This window comes from Carassius auratus, unplaced genomic scaffold (genome assembly GCF_003368295.1).
Source record: "Carassius auratus strain Wakin unplaced genomic scaffold, ASM336829v1 scaf_tig00020605, whole genome shotgun sequence".
Classification (NCBI taxonomy): domain Eukaryota; kingdom Metazoa; phylum Chordata; class Actinopteri; order Cypriniformes; family Cyprinidae; genus Carassius; species Carassius auratus.
In genome coordinates this window covers 40983-65151 of record NW_020525038.1, presented here as the reverse complement: position 1 = coordinate 65151, position 24169 = coordinate 40983, and the positions used below count along the sequence as shown (strand labels likewise).

At 35.9% G+C, this 24169-nt stretch overlaps 1 protein-coding gene across 4 annotated transcripts in view; it reads right to left on the bottom strand.

Moving 5' to 3' along the window:
• Positions 1–234: 234 nt before the first annotated feature.
• LOC113076508 (POU domain, class 2, transcription factor 2-like) overlaps positions 235–24169 on the bottom strand; it is a 47399-nt gene continuing 23464 nt past the window's right edge. The window contains exons 2-16 of one of the 4 annotated variants that reach the window (XM_026249201.1): positions 15747–15815; positions 15192–15226; positions 14263–14319; positions 12828–12941; positions 11526–11768; positions 10558–10669; positions 10362–10453; positions 9448–9615; positions 7805–7946; positions 7573–7721; positions 5939–6130; positions 5662–5710; positions 5422–5569; positions 3693–3766; positions 235–2458 (exon numbers count right to left, since the gene is read on the bottom strand). In XM_026249201.1, coding sequence (XP_026104986.1) covers positions 2151–2458; positions 3693–3766; positions 5422–5569; positions 5662–5710; positions 5939–6130; positions 7573–7721; positions 7805–7946; positions 9448–9615; positions 10362–10453; positions 10558–10669; positions 11526–11768; positions 12828–12941; positions 14263–14319; positions 15192–15226; positions 15747–15815 — 1952 coding nt within the window. In that variant the 3' untranslated portion in view covers positions 235–2150. Of the gene's footprint in view, positions 2459–3692; positions 3767–5421; positions 5570–5661; positions 5711–5938; positions 6131–7572; positions 7722–7804; positions 7947–9447; positions 9649–10361; positions 10454–10557; positions 10670–11525; positions 11769–12827; positions 12942–14262; positions 14320–15191; positions 15227–15746; positions 15816–24169 lie in introns of all 4 variants that reach the window. The other 3 variants (XM_026249200.1, XM_026249199.1, XM_026249202.1) reach the window with 3 other exon arrangements.

Sequence of the window (24169 nt, the reverse complement as noted above, 5' to 3'; positions counted from 1 at the left end):
ATTTTTTTCCTACAAAATCTATCAAAGCACTAACAGGTACATTCCCTCTAGAAGTGTAACGTCAACTGGACTTCCAGTTGCATTTAAACCCCCATTCCACCCGGTCCCACCCACCTCTACATTTCTCCTTTGTCTGCGTTTTTGTTTGCGTCTAAGTCGAAAACAGTTTTGCTGACACCAAACGTTACGTTACGTTGGCTTAACGGTCGTGTTTCGGTTTGGTATCCATGCTGGAGATGTGCTTCCACATTCACACACATCTTCCAATCTCTCCTCGAAGAGACCTAGCACCAATACGGTCTTTCTCCACACGTTGTGCATTGGTTAGGTTGCTATTTGGTGTCAAAAAAGCTTTTGGTATGTCTTCAGTTTTGGCTTATTGTTTCACAACATTCGCAATCGAAGCAAAACTTGGAAGCTACATGTTCACAGTATTGTTTCAAACCGCCTGATGAGGGGAAACCCCCCTCGGCACGATCAATTCAAAACGACGAAACACACGAAATATGAAAATAGGCAATACGTCAACCCATTATCCCAAAAATATAAAGCAATGAGACGAGTCACACAGCATAAACGGACAGACCGGGAGGAAAAAGCAATAAAACAAAATATATATGTATATATATATATTCTGATGTTCAGTTCAATGAGGTTAATAAATATTCTCCCATCCAGGAAGGAGAGTGAAAGCATTGAATTGATGGAAATAAGGAGGGAGGAGGTGAAGGAATGATCTTCTGGTCGAAGCCACGTTGAGTCTTTTCACGAGTTTTGTTACTCTAAACACCTCCTCCTCCTGCACCTCCTTTGGTCCACTCCTAGTATTTGGTTTCATTCCATTGAGTAAAGCTCAGTTTTAGTCCATTGGTTTTGGTTTGGTTTCATTTTTGGTTTAATCCATGTGTTGAAAAAAAAAAAAAAGCAACAACGGCGACATCGCATGTCTCTCCTCTGCATCACGGTTGTTGGATTCCTCCAGCGAGTTTCCTTGGATCCTCTTCAGTCGCTGCTCCTCTTGCCTTTTGTTCATTTGGCTGACGTTTTTTGTCCGAGGCACAGGGGAGGGGGTCCAGAGAGGATGGAGGGCAGGGGTTTGGGGACTCGGGGGATTCGTTTTTTTAATTTATCCTTGTGTATGTTTTTTTATGTCTGAGGTTTTGACGTCTGAGCACTTTACAGCTGATGCAAAAGGCCAGACAAACGCTTTGGTATCCAAGAAAAGTGAGTCAAAGTTTGAGGCATGGATGCGTTTCCAGCGGGTGATCAGTAATGGAAAGGAAATCGGGAATGTGTGTCACAGTCAGTGTCAGTGTATGTGTGTGTGTGTGTAAGTGGGAAAAACCCTCTAAATTAGTTTGCTGTAATGTTTTGACAGGAAAGAAATGCTGAAAATATTATGGATCAAAAGTGAAAATGGAATAAATAAGAATGAGAAAATCTAAATCCTTGGTAGCAGAGGTAGATTGAGAAATACATTTACAAATAGTAAAAAAAAAGAAAAAGAAAGTTTAAATTATAGGGGTGCATGGAAAATGGCATTTGGTGTCATGCAGAGTTAATCTGATCCTGGACAAGTCAGGTTTCAAAGTCTTAGGTAAAGCTTTTCTCTCCGATTTTTTGGTTTTGGTTTTTGGTATTTTGGTTTTGTGAGTCTTTCAGTTCTTCCTCCATGTGTTTATTTTTTGGTTTCTCTTTCTATCATCCAGTGACACTTGTCAAATGTCCTTCCTTTGTTCCATTCGCTGCCACTTGTTTTCCTTTTTTGTTGTTGTTTCTTCGCAAAAAGTTTTGGCTCTCGACCCTGCCCTCAAATTCATCTGTTCGTGTAGGTTTATCTTTTTCCATTTGGAAAGGAATAAATGTACATTCTCAAAGTAGCTCCGTTGAAGCCACCTCTCCACGCTGTATAGGTCAATTTTTTGGTTTAAACAGTCCCCTGTTTATTCTGTTCTCTCCTTATCCCTTTTCTCTTCTGCTAATTTCTCTGTATTTTTGGCATTAAAAGACATAATGAGAGAGAGAGAGAGCGAGCACAAGAGAGAAATGGAGGGAGGGAGAGATGGCTTTGGTTGAAAAGGTGAGTCTTGTCTTGTCTTCTTTCTTCCACCCCTCTGACTCCCCTCAGGTGCAGCAGGTTGGTGTGGGCGTCACTCAGCCATGGCTCCGCCCAGAGGAGGTGGTGAGGCTTCGCCTAATGAGCAGAAGGAGGCGGGGCTTGAGCAGGGGGAGACGGAGCAGGAGTCTGGGCTTGTGCCACTGGCGCCAGGTAGTGGAGAAGCCCTGGGGGTGCCGACCAGACCCATGCTTGCGCTCCTCGCCAGGGGCAGTAAAGTGGGGCGGTTTAGGAAGAGGGACTGGCGAAGTCCAGCTCCTGGACCTCCAGCTCCACCCAGGAACATTTGACCACTGCCCTCAAGAGCGGAAATGGACATCTGCCCACCACTGGCAGCCAGGGCTGTGAAACAGATGAGAGAAGAGAGGGGAAAGAGAGGAAATTAGGGCATGCAGTGCATATATACTCGTACGATTGCTATGAGATGGGTCTTTTCCACCAAAAACGTGCTGGTGCTTTAGGAAAAAGTTTTGCTCATCAAACATGCTTTTATTTTATCAAAAATACAGTAAAAACAGTAATATTGTGAAATATTATTACAATTTACAATCATATTTTTATTATTAGTTTATGTTAAAATGTAATTAATTACTTAGATGAAAAAGCCGAATTTTCAGCATCATTAATCATGAAAATATACTGATTTGGTGCTCAGTATTGCTTAGTATATTTGTGGAAATCGTTACAATTATTTTTTATTTATCAAATTTGTGGTTGCACTTTATTTTACAGTACGTGTACTTACATGTACTTATAGTGTACTTACAGTGTATTTATCTAAGAAAGTTCTAGTAACACAAGGTAACTACATGGGGTAGGGTTAGGTTTAGGAGTAGGTTCAGGGTTAGTACCTAGTTATTACATAGTTATTGTAATTACTATAATATGTACATAGTATGTACATGAGGAACAGGACTGTAAAATAAAGTGCTACCAAATTTGTTCTTGCTGAATGAAAGTATTAATTTTTTGCAAAAATGTTTCTTTCTAAGCCCATTCTTTTGAAAGGTACACTATCAGAAAAAAAGGTACAAATGCAGGTGTGCCTTTTGAAAAGGTACTGCCCCAGTGACAACTTTTGTACCTTTTTTTCTGAGAGAAAAAATATGATTAAATATTTAAAAAATATATGATTAAATATAAAATGAATATAATTTGGTCCAGAGTTGTCTTTTTTTCAGGGTAAACAAATACAACGGTTCTAGAATGCACATTGGCTCCAGCATTGTGTTTGGGGCAAAGGGTTTTAAGTGGTTAGGATGAAAATGAGTTCAAGAACAAACATAAGGGCACAGAAATGGCAGGTGCTTTTGAAAGAGACAGACAAAGTGCACAGACACACCACATATACGCACACGTACATCACAAACACACGTATGTAAGTAGTGAGGATGAAGATGTGATGAAGATGCGGTGAGAGTATAGTAGACGGCTCTTTGTGATGACTGATGGAAATGTTATTCTAACTGATCTCTAATTATGTTCTCCTCCTCCATATCATTCTATTAAAACACTTTCATGCAACCATCTTTCAATCGTTTTCTGCCCTTTTTCTCATCCTCTCACTATAACAAACCTTGCATTGTGGCCAGGGGGTTGCTGCTGATGAGGGCCTGGTTCATTCCTGTGCTTACACCCATCATTGTGTTCCTGTAACGTGTGTGGTGTCATTTACACGTGCCCACAAACACACGCCATTCATACATGCAGAGAGAAGCAAGCATTTTGAGTGACATTTCCAGAGCAACTGTGTCCATCATGGAGTTTGTGTTCATTACACATGCTGGAAAGACTTGCATATATACAGACAAAGAAAGAAAACTTAAGAGCAAGAAGTTCAGCAGGCAGTTTAGATTACAGTTGATAGCTTTGGAACACAACTGAGAATAGAGATTTCATTGCGAAAACAAGTATGATAAGACTACAGCATAGCTGTAATTATTTGAGTTCAGAAGGCTTAATCATACTGAAAGCTGCTGACAGAATTACACTCTGTTGTAATCACAGGCTTCAAACTTATGACCTCACCATTTCACATAATGCAGAACAGTGGATGACAGATTTATTCAAATATTATTGATTATCAGAGGTATCATAAACAATAATAAATGAACTTTTAAAATATTTTATGATTCAGATATAATTAATTGATTGAAACAACCTAAAGATAGGTTTATTTTGCTTTATTATTATTATTATTATTATCATATTATATTATTATTGTTAAAAGTATTTTTAACAACTAGACTTACATTATGTAATTATTTTAGCAAATTTTGCACATTTAAAATAGTAATAATAATAATTATTATTATTATTGTTTTTGTTATGTTGTTGTCATTTACGTTATGTACAGCATTTGATACAGAATTTGTACAAATATTTTTTTCAAATGTCAATGTATAATAAACTTAAAAGAAGCAGAGTAAAACAACCTAAACTAATAATTGATAATAATAATAATAATAATAATGATTATTAATATTATATTGATTATTTATTTATATTTTACCTTTCTTGGTCTAAAATCATTTACATTATGTACAACATTGGATCCTGAATTTGTGCAAATTTGTAAAGTATAATACACATTAATAATATTATATATTTGTAGCAGCTGCCAAAAAAACATTGTATGGGTCAAAATGATAGATTTTTCTTTTATGCCAAAAATCCTTAGGACATTAAATAATGATCATGTTCCAAGATATTTTGTAAATTTCCTACCGTAAATATATCAAAACTTAATTTTTGATTGGTAATATACATGCTAAGAACTTCATTTGGGCAACTTTAAAGGTGAATATTTTGACTTTTATGCACCCTCAGATTTCAGATTTTCAAATAGTTGTATCTCGGCAAAATAGTGTCCGGTCCTAACAAACCATACATCAATGGAAAGATTATGTATTCAGCTTTCAGATGATGCATGAATCTCAATTTCGAAAAATTGACACTTAAGACTGGTTTTGTGGTCCAGGATCACATATATCATTCGCATATATATATCATTCGATACATTACTTTCTTAGCTGATTCAAACAGCCGAAAACAAATAAATGATAAAATAACAATAACCAACTTCTTCATAATCATCTTTATCATAAATAGTATTATTATTTATAATAAAATATTTAGAACCTATTATAAAAATCTATTATTTACTATTAATAACAAATATTTATTACAATTATTATTGTTGTTTCAATTTCAAATAGTTATTACTATAAAAATAATCGTTATTACTATAAAAGCAGTGTCAAAAGAGCATTTTCCTGCTCTAAACAGATGAAAGCGCTTCTTACCCTGTGTTCAGACCAGGGCTGCTGAGACTGGGTGGAGTCGGGCTGACTGTGCTGAGAGGAGGCGGAGTCACAGAGGAAGGGGCGGAGCCCATTGCTGCATGTCCACTGGGGTTGAGAGGGCAGGCCACAGAAGGTGTGGGACTGACGGCTAGATTCATGAGGAAGAATTCAGTGTCAGTCTTCAAAACCACAAATGTGAAGTCGTGCAACACTCTGATTCATTCAAACTGCTCTTCTTACCGGTTGTGCTGAGACTGGTAACAACCTGAGCCAGTCCCTGACTGGACATCTACAGGAAAAAAGGAATAAGACTAATTAACAGACATACGTCTCCTCATGACATTCTTAATATTTTCCTTCACAGATCCAATGATCATTTTATGGTGGAACGCATCATGACCGGACATGTCTCCTCCCCATTCTCACCATGCACCATCCAAATAACATTTCAACACCAGCCATCTTCCCGGAAATGGCTTTGGGCCAGATCAATGGCTAAATCTGTGAGTGGGTGTACCATGTGCGGGCTGTAGCAGAGCGGTTTGTGCGTTGAAGCTGGATGATGGTTGGGCAGAGGAGGGGTGGCGCTGGAGGGGTTTATACGCTTCTCTTTCTGCCGTCGGTTGCAGAACCAAACTCGGATGACCTCTTTCTCCATGCTGAGCTGCTCGGCCATCAACAGGATCTCTTCAGAGGTAGGCTTCTGGTTCTGGGGGTGAGATGAGGTGCATGAGTACATGAGACATGCCAAACTCTTGCACCAAGGCCAAGTTTCAGCCCGAAACAATTTCATGTTGATGCATGAAATACTCAATGCATGATCAAAGAAGCAGTTGAGCAACTGATGCACAAAAATGCATGTAAACACAGATTTATTGAGTCCTTAAGAACATTTAGGCACTGACCGTAATGCCTACAAGTAGAGTTACTCAGAAATGGAACGATTCAGTGCCTCGAGTGTATTGGCTGTTTGCCTCGGCTTGATCTCTTGACACTTTTCCTTGGAAATAAGCACCAGTCTTACCAACACAGGTGTGGTGCTTACCAGAGAAGTGCTTTTGAAATGCATGTGCAGCTGTACAACAAAACTGCTTTTGGGGATTACTGAATCTGTATGGTGTGGTATAAGACACTGAACTGATCTGGAAATCTGGAGTGTCTTTTGGGCCTGGTCTCCATGTTGGTTTTTAGATTCACCAACACTACGTGCTACTTGGTGTTCCACCATTTGAACCAATAAACACTACATTTTTTATTTTACTGCATTTCATTTTATCCAAAGCATTTTATAATAAGATATCATAAAATGCATCATTATTCTAATATTATGATATTTTATTATACTTAAAAATATTAATCTTTTTTATTTATTTATTTAATCCAAATCGATTTACAAAGAATATTTTATTTTATTCAAAGCGACATACAAATGTGCACTGCAAGAATTTTATCATAAGATATCTTAAAATATGTCATCATTATAATATTATATGAAATACTAATATATTTTGGAATACTATTTTATTATTTTACTTGTATTTATTTATTGTATCCAAATTGACTTATCAAGAACCAAAACCAAGAATATTGTAATTTATCATAGCATATCATAAAACTCATTATGATGAAAATATATTAAATATTATATTCTGGAATTATGTTTTATTCTATATGACATATTGTTATATTTTGTGATTATATTTTCGCATTTTAATGTATTATTATTTATTATTTTATCCAAATAGATCTACAAATGAACAACATTGCAAGCAATTTATAATAAGATATCATAAGAGTTATTATTATTATTATTATTATTATTATTATTATTATTATTATTATATTATGTTCTTTTTTCATTTGTTATTTTTCCTCAGTTGGGAACCACTGTCAAATTACTACACTTTTCCAAATTCTACTTGAACAGTAAGGGTTTTAATGCATAGACAATTTTTATACTGTATATTGCAATAAATTAGTTTGCTGGTAGACTCTGATTCTCCATAGAGAGAGAAAAAATGGCATCAGCATTTTCAAAAAAACAATATACTTATTTATCATGAGATGGCAAAAAAAGAGGTAATTCCTGAAGCCGAGGTGTGCTAAAAAATCATTTGGTGCGGTGTGTGTGTTCATGTGTGTGTGTCTAACCGAGATGAAGTTGCGCTCCAGGGCTATGCGGACGTTGGTCTCGATGCTGGTGCGTTTCTTTCGGCGGCGTCCAGACAAGCCTTCGAAGCCCAGCAGAGGCGAGGACAGAGAACTGGGGCTCGGCAGCATGTTGTCTATCGCCATGGTTTCTGTAACACAAAAACACACACATACATGAATCACAGGGAACGCTAATGTGAAACGGCGATCGGGAACTGACAGAAACACACACCTGCATCGCTCAGCCATTTCTCCAGCAAGGGTTTGAGCTTGCACATGTTCTTAAAGCTGAGGTTGAGAGCCTCGAAGCGAGAGATGGTGGTCTGACTGAAGTCATTGCCGTACAGTTTACCCATGGCCATACCCACATCCCCCTGCAAGAAGACATCGAGCAGAGTTACCATTCACATTTTTATTCATTTATCCCTATGAAGACATGAATAGATAAGTCTGAGGACAGCTCGATTTTTGTTTCACAGACATACTGATCTGATCTGACAGAAATGTCTGTGTTGTTTTCTCACAAAGCATCTAATTTATTTTGATCTTCACTGAATAGCGTTACTAAATCAAAATTTCTCACTATGGCAACTGTTTGCATCTGCATCATGGATTTTGACCTTTTTGCCAAATCTCTTGGTAAAATAACAGTATGTCTGGTGTCCTATCTGATTAAAAAATTAAATGAACCCTTATACGTTGTTGGGGACGTTTTCGTCCACTAGAAGTTGAGTCTTATTTTGGCCACAACTTTCTCTGTGTTTGAGCTAATGGAATGATTTTTGGTGACAAATCTTATTTTGACCCATATTTTGGGAAAATGCTTAGACATTTTTCAAAAACTCAACGGTACACTGTGGGCAAATTCACTACCCTTTCGGTATGTTCGTGGATGAAAACATCCACTAAATTAAACTGCTGTAAAAATGTATCAGATAAATATTTTTTTCAATTTTTTTTGCATAAATCTATTAATCAACCTCAGTCCTGATCAAAACTACCAAATGTTTAAAAAAATTCCAAGATATTAACTCTTTAATTACCAAGTTCATAAATGATGTCACTGATTTGGGGAAAAAAAACACACAAAATTACATATTTTCAATATAAGTGATTGTTGACTGGATATTTTTTTACCTTTTATCACAGTCTTGGGCATATCAATGATTAGTAACAAGATTGGCTTTGATGCATTGTTAGTTTTTTGTGCAGCATTAGATTTAAATTTTTTCTCCCTAATTTGTTGTTGTTGGCTGTTTTTGCCCCATTGACTTCCATTATAATGACATTTTTTGATTGCAAAGCCATGACAACATATAATCATGCATTCTTGATTGTTTGTGGTTTTCCCTTTTGGGAAGAGGTAAAAAAAAAAAATTTTTTTTTACAGTTGATCACTAGGTGGGACCATTAACCCTTTAGATAGGCCTGGTAAATTATTTTAACACTTAATTGTATTGTAATTTAAATTGGTATTAAATAAATGAAAACACAAATATTTAAAAGCTGTCATTTAAATGTAATTAATGCCTCCCTTATTTACATATATGAAAACTAAGTATTGTTTATTTCTTTAAAATGCAAGATGATAGTTTAATATTTTAAATATTTATTAAAATTCCAAATGCATTAATCTTGTATTAAAATGTTATTTTGATCAATACAAATGTGAAAAGTATTATTTCAAAAAAAAAAAAAAAAAAGATCATAGTTGCATATTTTAATATTTTTGCATATATTTACCAAAAATGTAAATGCATTCAAGCTGCCTAAATTCTAAAAGTTTCTAAAAATCATATTTTTTGGAGTTAGATTTTTAAAACATGTTTCGAAATGTTTAAGAAAATATTCAAGATTACACACACACACACACACCTGTGTGAAGCCCAGTTTAATTCTCCTCTGTTTGAAGGTTCTTGCGAATTGTTCGAGCTCCTCCAGATCACTGGGCTCCTCTGCGTGAGCTGTCACCGTAGAAATGGAGCTCATTGGCTGGGCTGAGGAGGGGGCGGAGCTCACAGCGGTCTCCACGCTCTTCTCCCTCTGCAATGACCACAGCCTGTCGTCAAGATGATGCTACAGCACAGATTGGGGAAACACACTACTTTCTCAAACACAGGTATGGTGCCACACAGACAGCGCTTCCATTTCAAACACATCACAAAAATCCTCTTCATATTCCCTGAAGATTCATTTCTACCCCTATGGTTTGAACTGTTCTGAAGGGAACAAATCTAGACTTTAGATGGCATACTACATACTTTCAAAAATATGCAATATGTACATTCATGTTCCAAACGTGTGGAGTCTGTGAGATATTTGAATTATAAAAAATTAGCTTATGCATTTAAAAAAAAATTGCAATAATATTTCACAATGTTACTGTTTTTACTGTATGTTTGATCAAATAAATGCAGCCTTGGTAACCATAAGAGACATTCAACTGCAAAAAAAAAAAAAAAAATTGTATGACCCCAAACCCCAAACTTTAGATTGGTATGCACAATAAGAAACTATTTCTCAGCATACTTATTGAAATGATTACATTTGCTGTATACATCAGAGCACACTGTAATGTGCTCGACCTTCCATTTCTTGTGCATCTATAAAACTCCTTTGTTGACTCATTATTTGACTGTACTGTCGAAAATTAACACATTTAAAAAAAAGAAAAAAAAAGAAAAATAACCATATTTATTGCTGAGATGATAACTGGACACCACTTGCTAATTAAATAAGCAATAATAAGGTTGACAGCAATGTAGTTTGAACCTGTTTTGGTTGCATACCTGTGCTTGAAGGCCCAGTCTAGATGGCGAGGTCAGGAGACTCCCTGGGCTTTGCTGAGGTAGTGGAATCAAATTTTGTGTCGAAAGCAAACCTGAAAGAGCGTGAATGGCAATTTCTCACTAAAGATATCAGTGCACACAAATGTTATTGGTGTGACAGAGACCCCATTGGCATGATGAGAATGTGTGAACTCACCTTGCTGCCCCTGCTGTGCCTGGGCTTGAGGAAGCAGGAACTGAGCAGGAGACTGTAGAGGATGACCTGGCATCAGGACCAGCTGCTGTAACTGGAGAAACTGCTGAATGTCCTTCAGAGAGAGACAGAGAGCCTTATGAGAGTGGGCAACAAAAGACAGGGGAATAAGAGAAAAGGCACAGTTATGCTACAAAGTTTCAGAAACAACTGGCTCAGGTAAATCATCATTTTTATTTGAATTTTGTCGTAGATCCTTTTAATAAATATTTGAACTCTGGTCACATTTCACATTCTGTTAATGACTAACAAAATGTTTCCTTGCACTAGATGCATATTATATAGATGCATATTTTAAACATTGAATAAAAAAATGGAATGCATTCAAACTGTATTCTATTTTTGCATCATATAAATGCATTTATAAGTTATACAATTATATTCAAATTGTAACATTTCAATAACAAAATAACAATATCATAATTTTATTATATAAAAACTATATTAAAATGAGCGTATTTTTGTTTTATGATTGTATAAACGTGTGTGTGTGTGTGTATATATATATATATATATAATTAAATAACATTTAAAATATATAATATTTAATAGATTAAATATTATATATAATTAAGTACAATTTATTAAATATATAATAATATTAATATATAATAATATATTACATTTTTATTTATAATATAAATTAAAAATATTCACTCAAAATGATGCTTAAATTGTATTAAATAAATGTTAGTAACAAAATAACATAATATAATAATTTAATTAAAATTAAAATTACAAGTAAAGTTAGGTAGTTTAATATTTTTATATATTCACTGAATATTTAAATGCAGTATGGCAAGGCTTCCATTTTTTTATTTTCTCTTCATAACTGGATGCATGCCACAGATGCTGCTGACCGTGAATGTTTTAGGAAATTTTAGGAAAACACAACGCAGCACTGAAGGTACCTGGGCAGTGAGCTGGATAGGCTGTGACAGAAGCGGAGGCGGAGCTTGCTCAGGTTTGGCTTGAGACTGGGCTTGTGCTGCTGCCTGATTAGCCTGCTGCTGTTGTGTCTGATGCTGCTGATTGGCTGCCGCAGCTGCGTGGGCCGCATGCGCAGCGTTCGACTGCTGCACGGCTGCTGCTAACAGCTGCGCTTGAGCCTGCTGCAACAACAGCTGCTGCTGCGCAGGGAGGAGAGCGGCCAGCTGAAGACAGGAAGGAGAGGAGCGAGGGATGAAGAGAAAAGGTGGAGAAAAGAATAGTGTCACCAAGCGGCATCTGTAGCAGCTTCTCTTAAGCAAGCAGGGCATAAGATGGCATCCACAGCCTGGTTGAGTTAGAGAGGCATGTAGTTGCATTTAGTTAATACAAGCATAGAACAGAGAGAGAGAGAGAGAGAGAGAGAGAGAGCCTTGCTTCAAGGGGAATCAAACTCACGACCTTGGAGTTGCTAGCCATGCTCCAATGTTTGTATCCATATAATAACCATAAGTTTTCATTGAGATTTATTATTATATAACATAGCAAATCAAAAAGAAGTTTATTTCCAGAGCAGGATTTTCAAACAACTTGTTCTGAGCTATAGTACTATTGGTTAAATAAAAGTGTTTTTGCTTCACGTTGGAAATAATTACAAAGAATTGGCAAGCAACACTTAATTAAACAATTTGAAGTAGAAAGACTGAAATAGTATTTATTTTTTTAAATATAACTTTTTTTGTTTACAATTTATTTTTATTTTTTTACAGAGTATGAATGGCTTGTTTAGTTTATTGCAGTTGAAAAAAGGAAAGTATCTGAATAAAAAAAAAGGTAATGTATACAATGTATATAAATATATATATAATTAAAATGTTTAACTTGGTAAAAATGTCACATTGACAATCAAGAATTTTAATCTGATCATTTTTTAAACTCAATAAATGTATCATTTATTATATTAAATTTTAAAATAAACACTTAAAATCTCAGTGGTGCTTAATAAAAAAAAAAAAAAAATCAATTAATTTAGACAGTTACTCCAGTGTGGTTTCGTTCCCGCTCAAAAATGCGAAACATCTTGTTTTTAGAATCTTCACTAGAGAACCTGTTTGTCTCTTTGTGTGTGTGTGTGTGTGTGAGCTCTTACCCCTGCGAGCTGACTGCCGGCCAGCATGAGTTGTGTGTGTGTGTGTGTGTGTGTGAGCACATACCCCTGCGAGCTGACTGCCGGCCAGCATGAGTTGTGTGTGTGTGTGTGTGTGTGTGTGTGTGTGAGCTCTTACCCCTGCGAGCTGACTGCCGGCCAGCATGAGTTGTGTGTGTGGCAGAGCTGGCTGAGCTGGAGGAGGTGGAGGAGCGTGAACACTGATCATCTCAGCTGCCTCCTCGGCTTTAACCTATCAAACACATTCACATACCTCAATCTGTGTATATATGTTAGTCAAAGACAAAAGGGAATTCTCGAGCTTCAAAGCAATAAAAGTTTAATACAGCTTTATTTTTTTCCCACTACATTATGTGTCCTGTTTAACTGTATTTTTTTCTGAGCAAAAATGAATGACTATTATACATTTTACCATGATTTACAGAAGACACTCACTAAAATGTCATTCAGTGTAACAACAGTTCATATACCAAAAATCTTGTCAGGCATATTTATAACAAGAATGATTAGATGAGATTAAACACAGCTCATTCACAGCACAGCTCCCAAAACAAATTCATTCAAGTTTTTACACTATCCTTCAAACCACTAGGTTATACCCATTTATCAGCAAGTTCTTAATCATTCAAATATAACAACATTTTGTATGATCACGTGTTTTACTAGTGGTCAGAATAAGTATGACGATGAACCATTATTTCACCCATATTTTGACATTTTATTTTCACAAGCGTTCAAGAAGTCAATTTACTTGCATTTAATATGCTTTCTATGTACATCAAATCTCTTTTGTAAATTAAATTTGATGATGAAATCAACAAAATGGGACATCTCATCAATGAGCTATGTGTAATAAACACTCACATAAAAACTAATAATTTAATACACTTATGGTCTTTACACACACACACACACACACACATAAACAGCAACAATACAAAACACACTAAAACGCATAATGCAATATCAAACAAATAGAAATATAAATTATTATAATTACTCTAAATATTAAGACTTAAACAGCATTATTCATTTTTATTCCCTTAATCGGTGTCAAATGAACAATGAATCATTTGTTACTGGTATAGCTAGTTTTCAACGTCTATGCAAATTGCCCTTACTAAATGTCAACGACCGATTACACTAACTACCACTTCATGCCTTTTCTTGACGAAGACAAAAACCACACACAAAGGCCATTTCCATATGTAAACACGCACACTTCCAGTTATTCATTTGATTACCCACCGATTCAACAGAAGAGCAGCAGTTCAACTTGTACAGTTATGTTAATATAAATCAAGAATCTCTCTGCTAACTACTGTATCTGCTCCGGTCGATCTGTCTCTTTTTACTTTACTTTATCAACTCTCTACCTCTCTCTCTCTCACTCTCTCTTTCTCTCTTCTTTGTGTATCTTGTCTGGCATCTTGTTAGGAATGCAGTTCAAATGACTAAGGACATCTCATTTGCATATTACAATGGCAATGGAGAATTACCTGAAGGCTTCCATCTGAGCAAAAACACACACACACACACACACACACACACACCTTTGTGTTGCTGGGTGCAGGAGACAGGCAGAAAGGACTAGTTTTCATTGGCTGGGTCTAAATGAGACAGGAAAAATTGATTAGGGATAAAATCTAAATTAAACGTTACAAAAGGTTTTTGCTATAGAAGAACCATTTTAGGTTCTTTAAAGAAACTTTCAGTTAACAGTTCTTAAAAGAACCATTTTTCTTAGTGTAAAAAAGAAAAAACCTTTTAATGACCTAAAGAACCTTTTCCTCTATAAAGAGCCTTTTGTGGAATGTAAAGAAGGATGTTAAAGATTCTTCATGGAACCATGGAACCTAAAAACATGGTTCCAAAAGAGTGTTTTCTTTTTTTTTTTTTTTTTTGTTGTGAAGCCATTGAAAAAACATTTTAGTGATCAGTTCTTAAAAGAACCGTTATTCTTTGTGTGCATTTTAATGATCTAAACAACCTTTTCTCACTTGAAAGAACCTTTTGTGCAATGAGGAGGTTACACAGAACCACAGATGCAAATAAAACCTGTATTTTTAAGAGTGTAACAGTATTAATGCACCATGTTCATTATTCATTCAGGGGAGACTTGCAAACAACTGTGAACTTTTCACTGCATCTGTCCATATTCTCGTTGCAGTAAGCGACACACTTCAAAGTGGGAAAATGAACATGTTAGCCACGGGACTGTCCCTGCATTCACCTGGGATGACATTTGCAAATGACAAATGATGCATGTAATTAAAAGAAAGGTTTGATCTGTCGGGAATATGAATGGTTTTTAGCATCTTTTGCCAGATATGCTAAATATCCCTATGTTGTTTTTCCTCAAAATTAAATCTTTGACAACCCTGATGTAGATGGTCAAGTTTCTGGAGACTCTATCATGGGCATCTCTTTTGTTAAAACACATTCACTGACATCAAACAACTAATAAAAACTATACACACACCTGATCGCTGGCTTCTGGACTGTTCCTCTCAGAGTCTGTAGAAACAAACACACACACACACACATCAGGTCAGAGTAGTGCCTCAGGCTCCGGCCCTCACATCAACAAAAGCATGGTCTGGTTTGCCAGAGGCACTGCATTATTGGAACACCATGGAGCGTTTAACCTGGCTTATGTGTGTGTGTGTGTGAGTGTCAGATTGAGGCCACGGCTGACTAAAGTGTTCTGTGTGTGATTCAGACCAAGTGGAAAATGTGAGAATTATGCCGAAACAAAATCTCATCACGCTTACACACACACACACTCGCAAACACATCTAGGAATATTCATGAATCATAGTAGTACACATGATAAAACATGCTTACACATGCAGTGTTTCTCTCCAACAATAGCATCACACCTACACACTCTCCATCTTCATGATTTCACATACTGATAACACTAATTATAGTGATTTTATTTATAGATACTGCACATAATATACATTTCTACTACATCTTAAAGCATTCAGGCTCACACAGACCTTTAATAATCAGTTGTAATATAGATTTTTACCTGTACTGTCCACTGGAAGCTCAGTCCCCATCTTGTCATCCTCGACGGCTTTAGACATCCTGATATCTACTGAAACAGACAGAGAGAAACTGACTGAAAACACTTTATTTGTTCAATCGTACTTATATCATCAACCACATAAAAGGGTAGTTGATAAATTACCTGTTTTCATCACGAAGAGTCATGGTTTAAAGCATTTAAATGTATATTGTAGGTGCTGAAAATGGTCAGCTATTCTTTTCATCCCACTACTGACATTCTATAACACTTTCAGTAAAATAACGTATTGGTTGTTTTTAGTACTTTTATTAGGTTTGTGGATTAATTTTCTGTTTTTATTTTATATCAGTTTTAAAAATCGACCTATTTTTTACTATTAAATACTTTACTAAAGTAAACACTTAGAGACCAATTAAAAAACATGAATTTACACACTCGGATTCAATTTGATTTGGGGATCCTAGGATGACAGGAGAGTTCAAATTTAACCAATTTTAGCAGCTCACTTAAGTAGTCTGCGGTATTAACTCAAAGTACAAATATTGTCACCTCATTTCCAGATTTAAAAAAATTATAATAATGACATTTAAATAATTTAACATTAAGCAGCTGGTCTAATATTATACTTCACATTCCAAAAACACTGACAGATTATTTAATTGAACTTTATTTAAACAACATAACATTATTTTACTATAACATTCTAAAAGAACATATATAATATAATAAAGATAGCCTAATAAATATAAAATATACTTAAAATCATAATATTAATAACAACTTCATCCAAAATGTGCATAATACTTAACCCAAAACCTCCAATTAATGAAACAAACACCTTTGCATCAAAAGTCAATTCCCATCAGCAAAACTATTCCAGCAGCTCCACTGCTCTATCTGTCTTTCCTTTTCTATTTCATTCTGTTTTGGTCCTGTTTGACACTCTCTTCATCCTAATACAGCACCTGCGCCTCCCAGAGAGCAGCAGGGATGCAGGGGCATGTCCCATCCTGCACGCCATCGTTCATACAGATCCACACACACACCAGCAAGAGCTGTTAATGCAGGCGGGAGAGGATCTCATCCCGCGAGAGCACGTGTTGCACTTCATAGGAGGATAACAGCTTTTCTCTTTCTTACTCACGGTGAAATTGATGGCCACCTCAGACCATCTCTTCCCAGAACAAATTGATTTCCCTGTCCAGTTTACTCAATGTTAAATTAGCTCATATTACATGGCTGGAACGTGTACGCTGCACATCCAATTTATTATAAAGATTATGTGTATGGAAGTAATCATGCATCAGCAGAGATTTTAACAGGCATTCATGCAAACAAATCAACAGTTATTGCACAAACATTGTAAAAATGTAGATTCAAATGCACAGGAAATAACCAAATGTTTCTCAGAAATCGCTAGTCAGTTTTACAGATAATTATAAAGAAATGGAAAGCAATGTTGAATTAAATGTAAAATTTTGAAGTAAAGAAAAAAATGAAATTGTATTTTCCTGTCAAACAAACTCCAGTGATTCTTGCTTTATTTTTAGCTTGGAAATTAAATCTGAAATTAATTATCAAAATGAAAAACATAAAAAAAAAATAATAAAAAGGTCAACAACTTACTGTAAGTCTTGCTGTCAATTTTGTGGCATTGCAAAGATTACTGGAGGATGTTTTACAAGAAAATACTATATGAAAATTTCATGTTTAAAATTAACTAGCAATTTTTGAGCCGAAAACAAAACGTTTTTAATCAGCATATTAAACATTTCAATTAGATGTTTAGACATCTAGACAACAAATCCCAATATTTAAATTCATTTCAAAACAACGTGTGATTGGACAAATCAAAAACCTTTCAACTTACCCTACAAACAAACACTGACCACTTCAAAATAATCGCGCACACAAAGCAAAAATCTGAACCTGATATTCAAGTGAAGTTAGAATAAGTCGCATTTTAGTGAAGAGTGACACGTTACTGAAGCTCGGTGTGTTTGTGACTCACCGGAATGTTTTTAGCTCAGCTCTCTCTCTGTCCTCCGATCACTCGATGAGAACAGATCCTTCACTCTATATGCCACTTTACCAGCCGTGGGCGCTTTTTTAAATTTTTTTATGGTGGTTCACAAATTTCACTTGCTTTAGTCATAGAAGGCAAAGTCAAATTAAAGTCACTTTCCATCTGAAGCAAACGAAACCTCCATCCTCCGCCGCCCACCTCATTCGAGTGCGTTACTAAATTAGGATCAATTACTCACTGATATTGATAGTCAAATGAGTGGAAATGAAAGAAAAGGTTGATCATCTGCTTCCAGACAATCACGCCGGTGAGGTGAACTGGAGATTGCGATCGTAAGCACATTGTAAATCACAGTCAGTGTACCACCGAGTTGTTTTGTCATGATGCAAAGCCACGAAAGGCCTAGAGCTCAATATGACGCGCCGGTTGCATAAAAGTGTCTGGTACTTCCTTTATCTGAGACTCGAGACCCTTCTGACACGAGGAACCTTCAGAGCAAAAGTCTGGTTGATAATGTGACTGTGATGAAACAAACGGTGAAAATAACTACAGACACACTTGAAAGACGCTCAGGATAGATGTAGAATAAGGAAAAATGCTAAACTGCACTCAGTAAACTGTATTGTTTTTTTTTAATTACACAATGCATGTGTTTCAGGAATAAAAGAAATGTTCATAAACTTAACGTGTAATGTCCTGACCAAAACAAATAAACTTCTAGTACCTTTAGCTATTTTTCTGTTGATTTTACAGTGTGGGTTGTGTGTAGCTTTTAAAAGCATTACTAAACTTAAAAAAAAAATATTACTAAACATGTTTGATTGTTTAAATATATATATATAATATAATATAATAATATAATATAATATAATAATATATATTTTTTCCATTTAATTTAATGTGACACAAAGATATATAATTTCCTTTCAATTAGTTAACAATAAAAAAGTCTGTTTTTATTATATTCGTTTTTAGCTGTATGGAATGAAAGGCATTTATATGCTTGTCGAAAGCCTGTGGTATATTTTAGAAATGACTTAACTTTTTATTCGAAGGACACAACAAACATGACTAACTAACCATAAACCTCACAAAGCCCAGGTGGAAATATCATTCTGATGACACTGTTATGAAATACAAAATTGTGTGAAAAACGTGAAGGTTGATTCACATGCATTCGGTTCTGTGTCAGATTTACCCACAAACCTCTGTGTGTGTGAGTCAGTGTAGTGTCAGCCCCATTTCCTGTTTAACTGTGTGGCCTTCCACTCACTCACACACACACACACACACACACACACACGCACACACACACACACTGAACGACAGAGTGAGAGATATTCTTGGAAAAACTCGATCAATCAGTTTCAGTCACATCTTCTTAAAGAGCTGACCAGGGGAAACAAATGTACAAATCATGATCTTAAAATAAAAGCCTTTGAAAATTCTTATCATATTTAAATAATAGTGTATGCATGCACCTATTAATTCATTGATAATGCATATATGTATGTATATATGCCTGTGATTGTAATGATAATTTATGAATATGAAATGACCTATTTAATTACATTTGCGTCAATAGCTTTAGGCAAGTTATTTTAAGCTATAATAATAATAATAATAATAATAATAATAATAATATATATATATATATATATATATATATATATATATTTAAAGATTATTAAAGATAATAAGATGTATGGTTATGTAGGTGTGTTGTTGTGGGAAAACAATATTAAGGTTTTGATTCAAATAAAGTTAAAAGCCTCAAAAGCATGTTAATGATTTTCTTAACATGGAGTAAAGCAGTAAAGACACAGCAAGAAACTGCAAAACTGCCCAAATAACAACTTCCTTTACACCGGTAAATCCTTCTGTGAACCTCTTAAAAAACTAAGTACAGTACACCACTCACATTTCCTACAAACACATTCAAATCTAAAAGCTCCTCTTTTCTAACAACAATATCGGGGTTCTCCACCTTTAGCCGTCATATTTGTGCTATTGGGCTGTGGTTTATGTATTTGTAATCTGATATGCCTGATATGCCACCTGGAGCTTTTCTGGTCATAGAGTGACATTTAGTATAGAAAAGCTTTTATAGGAATAAAACACACTCCACTGATTTTTTTTAATACTTATTGCCTCATCTCTCTAATATTTTAATGTATTAAAAAAGTAACGGGAGTCTGTACACACTGTTTGCTTACATCAGGCCTCTACATACACCAGCATACATTACACCTCTTACACACACACACACACACTGATATTCAAGTCTCTTGCATTCCTCCAGAGAGTTGCTCCTGACATTTCATTAGTTCTGGCCTCAGTCCAGTTAGTTTTGATGTCCTCTCATTAGCAGAGTCTGTTAGCGAAGGCCAAGCTAATTAACCTTGCGGCCCCCTCTCGAGAGATCATTAGAGGGAAGGAAAAGCGAGAGAGAAAGACACAACGACTTACCTGGAATTCAGACATTTCGCCATAGCCGCCATTTTATAAATAAACCACAGCCTTCTGTCTGCGTTTGTCTGAGTCTCTCAGGTTTATCAGTGTGCAAGACTTCAGTCCAGCTCACAGAGCCCTAATGAGCTGACCAATCACTGCTCTTGATGATCAATTCATGCAAATTGCCGAGTGAATATTCATGCTCTCATTTGAATATCAGAATCCATACCCAAAACAAGGCTACTGACTCAAACTTCTAGCTTGATAGGTGTTCAGCCGTCCTGGTTCAGCTGCATTTAATTGTCAAATGAAAAACTGAATGAGATATGTGTTTATACAGTCACTCTCTCCTCACTTCCCTCCCACATTTTCTCTCCACCCCCAAACACCACCTTATCTCACCCCTACACTTCCTCTGACATCTCTGAACAGGGGTACAAGTGAACACTCACACAAAAAAGGAAAAAGTTATTCTCTAGAGACATATATCAGGTTAAATAGGTGGTTATTCTATGTTGTTTTGTTGTGGGCAGTTATCAAGGCTGGTTTGAAGTGGTGTAGCTCAATGTTGAGAAAGAAGGAGGCAGAAGGAGCGAAAGAGAAAGAGCGAGACACAGCTCAAGTGCTGGGGTGGCTGGAAAGTGCTCATCACAAGAACGAAAAACAAGTATATGTCATTTTCGCTCTTCACACGCCTCTATTTTCCATGGCTCGTTCTCAATGCGCTAAAATAATCACTTCTGCCCAGCGAAAATGAAACTGAAGTAGCGCGAGTGAACCGCGAGAGGGCAGCACTGTCTTTAATAATCACGCCTGACACCTGCTTTACAGATATCTGGTGATTTTTCCACTTCGATTTATTATTATTATTTTTATTTATTTATTTATTTGTTGTCGCGTTTATTTTACATATTTAAAGGCTATGGTTTTGATTAATACAGCTGCCTTTTAAATGCACATTGGTTTTAGCTAAAAAGGGAGACCAAATTTAACCCTGCACGAGAGTCTTGACGGATCGAACGGACGTTTCATTGATATTTCCAACTTTCTCCTCATCCTGGTAATTTTACTCTTTACTTGTGCTTTATTTCAAGGTATATAGGCTCTACTTGTAAATTATGTGAATTATAAGAAAGTAAGACTAAATCACTCGCCGCACGAGCGAATTAATTATATAATAAGTCGTTTCTGCTTTCAACTTCTCCCTCTCGTTTTTAATTTTACCTTTCTTTTTTCGACTAGCTGAGTTTTGTCATTGGAAAGCTGCTTTTGTTCCGAGTAAGTTGTGTTTATGTCGGACTTAAAACAGATGACGGTGTATATTATGTTATTAAGAGTTTAAATAATGGCATTTTTCGGGACGGTTGCCGTAGCCTACGTCATAATATGAAAACGAGGTTTTCATATCCATACAATAAGCCCTTTATCACGTGTAATTTTCAAAACCCTTTTTTTTTCTCCAGGATTTTTTTTATTTTTTTGGTCATCGGGAAACTTAATTTCAATGTAGAATCAGGGAAATAATTAAACAGACTGCATGTCTACTCTCCTCATTTGCGGAAATTGTTCATGACAAAACATTGTAAGTAGTTACATACATGCCACAATTTCTAGCCTGATATTATTGGCGAAGTTTTTTGATCCAAAATATAGCTTGTACATAGAAATACCACTAATAACACTACAGGTTTTAGCAGTAAATTGAGATATTGTGCATTATCTGAGCTATTCAACCATCAATCACCTACTTACATCAGTTCTGAAAATACATACACATAGACTTTAAAACACTGCAAAAAATGTCTTATCTTACTTTGTAATTTTGTCTGGTTTCTAGTCAAAATATCTTACAATTCTTAAAAAAAAGAGTATTTTACTTACCCCACTGGCAGATCATTTTACTCGTTTTAAGCAAAATGAATTTAAAATTTTTTTTTTCTTGAAAACAAGACTAAATATCTTAAAGTCATTTGGCTTATCTAGTAAAAGTATCTTGAATTGTAAGATATTTTGACTAGAAACCAGACAAAAATACTAAGTAAGATAAACAATTTTTTGCAGTGAGCTTTTAAAAAAAAAAAAGCCACACATGGACCCCTCGCACACATTGATTCACTCAAAGGACAGTTGATGCGTCTTTTGGTTTAAGCCTTTTACCCCAGCGCTCATAATGAATCTGTCTTCTGAGTATGTGTGTGTGTGATGCTCAGGGTCACGGTCAGGGGTTTAGCAAGTTTTTGGGCCTCCTTTATGTGCCCCCCAAGCTCCTCAGTAACGCCTGTCAGGGCCGTGACAGACGGCGCGTGGGTGTGTGTGTGTCCGTACGAGGGACTGATGCTGGGTGGCGTGTGTTAGGGTCAAGGGTCAGTCCGCTGCGCACCCTCCCTTATCCCCCTTCCCCCTGGTCTTGCCCCCCTTGACCTTTGGGGAGGCCAGTGAAGGGGGTACGTCTGCCTCGGAGGAACAGGATGCGGGGTCTCTTGCAGGGACGGCTCTATAAATAACTCTGGCCTGCTGATCACAGACTAGTTGTGCTGGCCCCAATTAGATTTTATGTAATTAAGTGCCAAAATATAGGGTATGCAAATACATGTATATGTTCATATATTTGTACTTTTTTGTTCATATATTTGTCTTGTTTTAATATAAAAGCTGATATTCAAGAGGTTAAAAAAGTCATATGCCACAATTTCTGATAATATTGCCAAGATTTCATATCAATAAATAGAATGTACTGTAATACTACATGTAATATTACTAAAAATGTTAGCAGTCAATTGGGAACACATTTGAAATATTTGGTTTCCAAATATCCAAGCAATACAAACATGAATCTCAATCTCAATTTGTTTTCTACCCCGCTTTAATCTTTAAATTTACTTTTGTTTGTTACCCAATCTATTTAGCTTTAAATAACATTTTATTCATTAATATTGTGACACCATAATTAATATTTTGTCTTTAATAAGTTTTTAATAAATACATAAATACATCTTTAATAAATACATTTTTCAGGCTAAACAAACAAAACATGAATGAAATGAACCAAAACATGAAAATGAACTTATTTGCACAACACATTAGGTTTATTTTTTCTTACAAATGAAAGGATGTGTCAGTAATATTCAGGAACATGCCACAGTCGTGTGTCCAGAGTGCTTTCACCATATTCCTTTAACCCAAACCAATGCAACATTAAGAACAGGTTCAGAGATGCAGCGCAAACACACACACACACACACACACACACATCTTCTCATACTTCAAGCACAGCAGTGACCCCCCTCGACTCCAGGAGAGATGCAGAGGCAGCTTAGGGTGTTAAATCTTATTGGCTGTTGACCTGATTTAAAGACAATGGAGCAGAACAATGGATGGAGGGTACAGGTATAAAAGAAGACCTTCCTCGCACTTTCTCTCTGTCCGTAACCGAAATATACTTATAAAGTTGCATCATGTGCTGCCCAGGCTTTGTATTCAAGACTCACTTCAGCCATGGTATGTTTTAATAATACATTTAGTTGAATCATATATACACACAAAATATCATTGTGGTGTTTTCACAATGATATGTACAATAAAATATACAAAATCTTAATGCTACAACAAAACTTTATGGTAACTCGTGCCGTTGTGGTTCAGTATATCCCCCCCCCCCCCCTCACTCTGTACAGCGAGCAGCAGTGCTGGTCAGCTGCGGTCATGACATCACTGGACAGCACAGCTCTCCAATAGGACACCTAGCCTCGTTGCCAGGCAACAGCAGTGAAAGACCTGCATGTGTGTGTTTATATGTGTGTGTGTGTGTGTGTGTGTGTGTGTGAGAGAGCGTGTATGTGATAATCAAACTAAAAAACTAAAATGTTCTGGTTTCAAGTAATAAGTTGGTTTGCTCTTGTTCATACAAGCAAATTTCCTCTCTAACATTTACATTTAAAATAAT